The following is a 6000-nucleotide window of genomic DNA, read 5'->3' as shown; positions in this document are numbered from 1 at the left end:
CACGTGACATGTCACGCGCACCAATCGCCAGACAGATCTGCGGTCACGCTGGGCACAAAATCGTTTAAACTTTTTATGACTAGGCTTGCGTGCCCCCTCCAAGCGTTGCCCCCTCCTAACTTCTAACCTCCTTGGTCAGTTCTATGTTTTGGTTGTTTTTACTTCTCCGGGCAAAATTGAACGATGACGTCGTGAGTGTAACACGCATGCGCCAAGTTGGGAGCAGACGCACTCGTTTCCTCGTTTCGCCTCTGTTGCAGTAGGAGGACGGCGTTTTGTGGTTTTGTAGCGGTTCGAGCGCGGGCAGCATCCCCGAAGCCTAGCTGCGATGCCTGGCGAAAGGGCCATAGGCTCACGATGTTGTGTTGCTGCCTGCTTGAACTATCAGTTGACCAGCGCGGGAGTTGTTTTTCACAAGTTCCCTCGCGACAGTGCGCGTCTCATTGTTTGGACAGACATCGTGCGCCGTTGGAACTCCGAGAAGCCGTGGTCGCCAAAGAGCAGGACAATGATCTGTTCTGACCACTTTTTGCCGGAATGCTACCAGCGAGATCTGCGCTTGTTATGCGACGCTGGTTTTTCAACCAAGTACGCGCGTCTGGAGCCAAACGCCGTGCCATCGATCCTCGTTCCTCGATCCTCGCCTCCCCAAACAGCTGACGAATCATGCGTGAAGCGTCGTCGAACCGGGGGGGTACGTATATTCCTCGCTCACGTCGCGCTGGCCGATGCTTTTGTTTCTGTTCGTGCGGGCGAGCATGTGCGATCGCAAGCCTGTTGAGGCGACACTCACGAGCACGTCGCACGTGAACGCACGCGAACGTTTTGTGCTATATATCAGTGGAAGTGAGTGCGCGTGTCCGCGCGCGGGCTGGCGTGCTCTTGCAAACGCTCGAACGGCTGTACGAACTTTACCCAACACTGGACCGAACCTGAAATTCGGAATCGTAACTCTGAACACCGCCGTTATGTACTATAATATTAATACATTTCAATATATCTATGCTGTTACCAGAAAGCAGTACATTTAAGAGCAAATAAGTTGTTTTCAAAACCAGTAATCTGAACAGTATATCCGATCATCATTGCAAGTTAGACTAGAAAACTTTTCGTTTGTTTGGCGACCAAGATATTCCCCTTCTAATATAGGCATCCAATTGGTATTTATGTTGACACTTGTTGCACATCGTTATTTTTAGCACAGGGCAATTCTTTCCACCTCTACTCTCTCCTTTTCCACCCCACCAACATTCTGGCTGACTCCCAGACGGCCTGTCGGCACTTCCTTTTCAACACCCTGCATCTATCCACTGCGTCCCTACTCAACTCCTTCTTATCCTCCACCTCCCACACTTTCCGGTTAGTCTGGGTGCCTGGGCTGGGTGCTTGGGCATGCAGCCGTCCCTGGTAATGAGTGTGCTTGTGTACTCGCCCGAGAACTCTCACACCGGGAATCTGGGAAAGACTTTGCCACCATATGACCAACCGAACAACATCATCCTCCTCCTCAGCCTTCTCTTACTCGCAGACAGGGCGTTCTATGACATCAACTTTTTTCACACACTTCTCCACGTGGTCTGGTAATGCCAGAACATTCTGTCTCGCCTCTTCCCAACCCCTCCCCCACCTCCTGGGAGGGGCGGCAGACCGATGACGCGGCCACCGGCCAGCAATAGCAGGTGGACCGTGCCAAATTGGTGGCCGCCATTTTTGAGGCCCCGGACTTTGGGCTTCACCTGGGGATGCTGGAACCCATCCCTACAATAAAGTTTATTCATATTCATTATTTTATAACTTTCGCGCGGCCCTTACACTTAAGCTAGGCTATAGGGTGTGTTATGAACAAATCAGAGGCAATAAATATTGACTGATTGGTTTCACAGAGCGGTGACCACTGTAGCAGCAGCACACTGTCGAAGGACAGTAGCTTGCCAATGGTCACTACATTGGATGACGACTCAGAAGCACCAACATATGAGTCATCGCTGGATGCACCAGTGGCTCGAGAAGAACCTGTTGGTCAGAACCAAGCCAAAACAGCATGCCTTAGCCAAGTACGTATTTTTGTTTTCATTGGTGCAAATTAGCCATATCTTATGCATGAGCGTGGAGATAATATTGTTATCAGTAACGAAACATGTTTACTAATACTGAACGTGCGGGTCCTTGGCCCGCAACCAAAAGGTGAATCATCAACAGCGTCTCGCATTGTTTGATATAGGGTGGTGTCAAAAAACAAAATTTCACTTCCTTTGATTGCACTTCGGAGTGCAGGGGGGGAAGGGGGGCGGGGCGGGCTGCATTCAACATTTTCCTTATTCGTTACGTGGAGGCGCTTGTTTATGAGCGAAGTTTTGTGGTGTTGGTAAATCCCACAAAACCTAATGAGCATCTCTACCGACGGCAGAGCTCAAGAAGCACCATCAAAGACGCTCTTAGGCCTCATATACCTTAGTTCACTACGCTTTTCTGTCCATCAAAGTGGCCTTGCAGCACCCACTGGGGCCATTTTGGCCACTAGTGAGCCAATTCCTCAAGTAACAGATCCTCTAAGCTTCAAATAAATATCAATATGTATGAAAATTGAGTACCAGCCGATGCTCCTTTGCATTGCCGACTTCTTTGAATGGCGCAGCCAATCACAACGCAAAAAAAAAATTGCGCAAGCTGGAAAACATTGCCTCCGCCCGCAGGAAAGCAAAGGGCTAAGGCCCACAAACTAAGAATTCTACCGCGGGTTTGAGCAGAAGGTATGTCATGTGAAACCAGCCCATATGTACGCAAACTCAACTCTGTTATGTCACGGTGCGGTGGTGGCGCGTCGGGTGCACTTCCGGCATGGGCTGTGGGCGGAAGACCCCATGCGAGACGTGTATTACTGCATTGAAAGGAACCGGGCAAAAATCTGCCTTCTAGTCAAAATGCCGCAGCTGAGGATGTACCAAAAAGGTCAGTTTTCACGTGCTCGGTTCGTCCGAGAACGCGTATATGTGTCGTGAAAAGGGAAAACCAGACGCCGTCGTACTATGATTGCTTGAACGGGAAACGCTTTGGGTTGAAATCACGGATACTTGTAGTCATCAGCTTTGTTTTGTTCCAACATAACACCGAAGAACCGTCAAGTTGTGCGGACCACCACTACGCGAAGTTTTGCGGTGTAACGAGCCTTGCTAATTTCGCTGATTCCGCTCAAGTACCGTATTTTCCGGACTATAGTCCGCACCCGGTGTATAGTCCGCAGGAGGAAATTTGGGGTCAAAAATAAAAGATTTTGCTTAGATAGCCCGCACCCGGTGCATAGTCCGCACCTGGTGCTTAGTCGACACGAAAATCTTCTCATAGATGGCACACGTTTACAAATGTCTGCTTTTTAGCTCACAATAAAACCTATAATGTGCATAAATCATCATTAACATACACTTTCGTGCACAAAATTCGTCACGTCTCGTCATAATAAACAATCTTGAAAAAGATAATTCCTGTATAGTCCGCACGCGTAGATAGTCCGCACAGCTAGAAATTTCAACTTTTAAACATATATAGTCCGCAGACTATAGCCCGGAAAATACGGTAGTTGGAGATTGCCAGGAAGACATAGGATCAACAATTCGAACGCGAAAGAGGGCAGGGGAACTCACACCGACGCTTAAAAAGTTTAAAAGAGCAGGCAACAGTTCGAACGATCAGGCGGCCGTTTGAACTTGAAAAAGCACTGAACGTGGTCCGCACAACTTGACAGTTTTCTGGCGTTCATGTTGGAACAAAGCAAATAAATGTGATGACCACAAGTATCCATGAATTCAACCCAAAGTGCCTACCGCCCAAGCAATCGTTGTCCGACGGCGTCTGCTTTTCCCTTTTCACAGCACATATCCAGATTCTCGGGCGAATCGAGCACGTGAAAACTGACCTTCAAACCTTTCTCAAGACTCTTGGTATGGTCCCAGTAGCGGCGTTTTGACGAGAAGGCATGTTTGTGTCTAGTTCCTTTCAAAATAATGCAGGAATACACGTCTGGCATGGGGACTTCTGCCCACCGCCCAAGACCGGAAGTCCGCCCGACGTGCCACCAGCGCGCCGTGACGTCGCAGAGTTGAGTTCGTGTATACCGGTTGTAGTAACTATCGCACTGCTTTTACAGAGCGGGAACCAGGCTTCCGCTTCAGGGCCAGGGTGCAACAGCAGCACCGCCGCTTCGTGCGACACCGTGCCAGCAACTACTGCAATTGATGGCCATTTTGGACCGCACTTGGAGTCGTCCATCTGCCGCATCTGTATGTGTGTGGTAACGAGAGGTATGTAGTGACTTGGTTCACCTTATCGTGTAATGACAGAATACCTTTATCTGTCTCTCTCTCTCTCTCTCTCTTTGTGCAATATTATTCGAGTCTATATCTGAAATGTAATGTTTTTGGTGTGCCAGGTACACGGACACTGTCTGTGGACAAAGCTGTGCAAGCTTTCGAGGAACTTTGTCAGACCTCGACTGAAAATCCGGCACTGCCAACATCCTCCGGTGAGTAGCTGTGGTGGCTTAAGAATATAGTGCCATCTACGTAATACAATTGTGACGAGAGTTTTAATAGTATACATAACATAGATGCATTATGTCCATGTTTCCCCCAGTTTATTTTTCGTCAAATTTGGAAAGTGTTACTTGGACTTCATTCTTCTGTGAAAACAATTTTTAATAGTGTAAAATATTTACAATGAGCTCATCTATGCATTTCAAAACAAGCAAGTGTGCTTGTATTTACTACAAGCTTGCTGTAATAAATACAAGTGCACATGTTTGTATACGCATGAAAGTAAATGTCGCCTCGCTGTTGCAGGTGCCACAGAAATGTGCCATGAAGGCGCAGGTTGAACAACATAGTAGTATACACCAACTCATGTTTACAGACAAACCGGAACGCCCCTAGCGGACGCCACCGTCGCCGCGCGTGCGCGATGGGGGTGTGGGCATGAAGCTTGCCGTCGCCCATAAACAAACCATTGAAATGCGATGTTGTCGGCGTTGGTGTGAGTCCCCCTGCCCTTTTTAGCGTTCAAATTGTTGATTCTACGTCTTCCTGGCGATGTCTGACTATCTTGAGCGGCTTCAATGGAATTACCGAAGCTCGTTACACCGCAAAACTTCGCGTGAATAATGTGGCATGTGGCGATTCAGTCCGCGTGGACGCCGCAGTATTTACGCTAAAACCTGATTTGCATGATGAGATTTCGCTCGCAATTTATAGTCACGACGCCGCTCGGGCTGCAAAAGCGTGAACCGTAGCTGAGATGGTCGACGTCGATACTGAAAATCGCAAGCAGAATCGGACCAAGTGAATTAGGCATAACAAGTCGGTGATGGTCACTGGTAACAATGACCAACATCTCCTTGTATCTACTGTTTACATCGAGCCTGCTTACCAACCTTCAAAGTTAAGTCTTTTGAGGCCTGCACTTACTTCTCATCGCAAGTACCGGGCCAACATTTAATCTACGGGCCAGCGTCGTCTAAGAGAGCAGACGACAAGCAGAAACGTTTGAAAGAGCAGACGACAGTTCGAACGATCAGGCGGCCGTTTGAACTTGAAGACGCACTGAACTTAGTCCGCAGGTGGTCCGCACAACTTGACGGTTTTCTGGCGTTCATGTTGGAACAAAACAAATAAATCGGATGACCACATGTATCCGTGAATTCAACCCAAAGTGCTTCCCGCCTAAGCATCCGACAGCGTCTGCTTTTCCCTTTTCAAGGCACATATCCAGATTCTCGGATGAACCGAGCACGTGAAAACTGACCTTCAAACCTTTCTCTACGCTTTTGGTACGGCCCCAGTCGCGGCGTTTTGGCGAGAAGGCAGGTTTTTGACTGGTTCCTTTCAAAACAACATAGGAATACACGTCTGGAATGGGGTCTTCTGCCCACAGTCCCAGACCGGAAGTGCGACCGACGCGCCACCACTGCGCCGTGACGTCACAGAGTTGAGTTTGTGTATAGGAACTTCGGCT

At 48.6% G+C, this 6000-nt stretch overlaps 1 protein-coding gene across 1 annotated transcript in view; it reads left to right on the top strand.

Moving 5' to 3' along the window:
- Window positions 1-1889: 1889 nt before the first annotated feature.
- LOC115314102 (B-cell lymphoma 6 protein homolog) overlaps window positions 1890-6000 on the top strand; it is a 48809-nt gene continuing 44698 nt past the window's right edge. The window contains exons 1-3 of the mRNA XM_040205184.2: window positions 1890-2054; window positions 4142-4295; window positions 4424-4516. Coding sequence (XP_040061118.1) covers window positions 1935-2054; window positions 4142-4295; window positions 4424-4516 — 367 coding nt within the window. The 5' untranslated portion in view covers window positions 1890-1934. The remainder of the gene's footprint in view (window positions 2055-4141; window positions 4296-4423; window positions 4517-6000) is intronic.

Source organism: Ixodes scapularis, unplaced genomic scaffold (assembly GCF_016920785.2).
Source record: "Ixodes scapularis isolate PalLabHiFi unplaced genomic scaffold, ASM1692078v2 PGA_scaffold8__174_contigs__length_109621045, whole genome shotgun sequence".
Taxonomy (NCBI): Eukaryota; Metazoa; Arthropoda; class Arachnida; order Ixodida; family Ixodidae; genus Ixodes; species Ixodes scapularis.
Note: the sequence above shows the minus strand (reverse complement) of the source record. Positions and strands in the feature narration are given on the sequence as shown.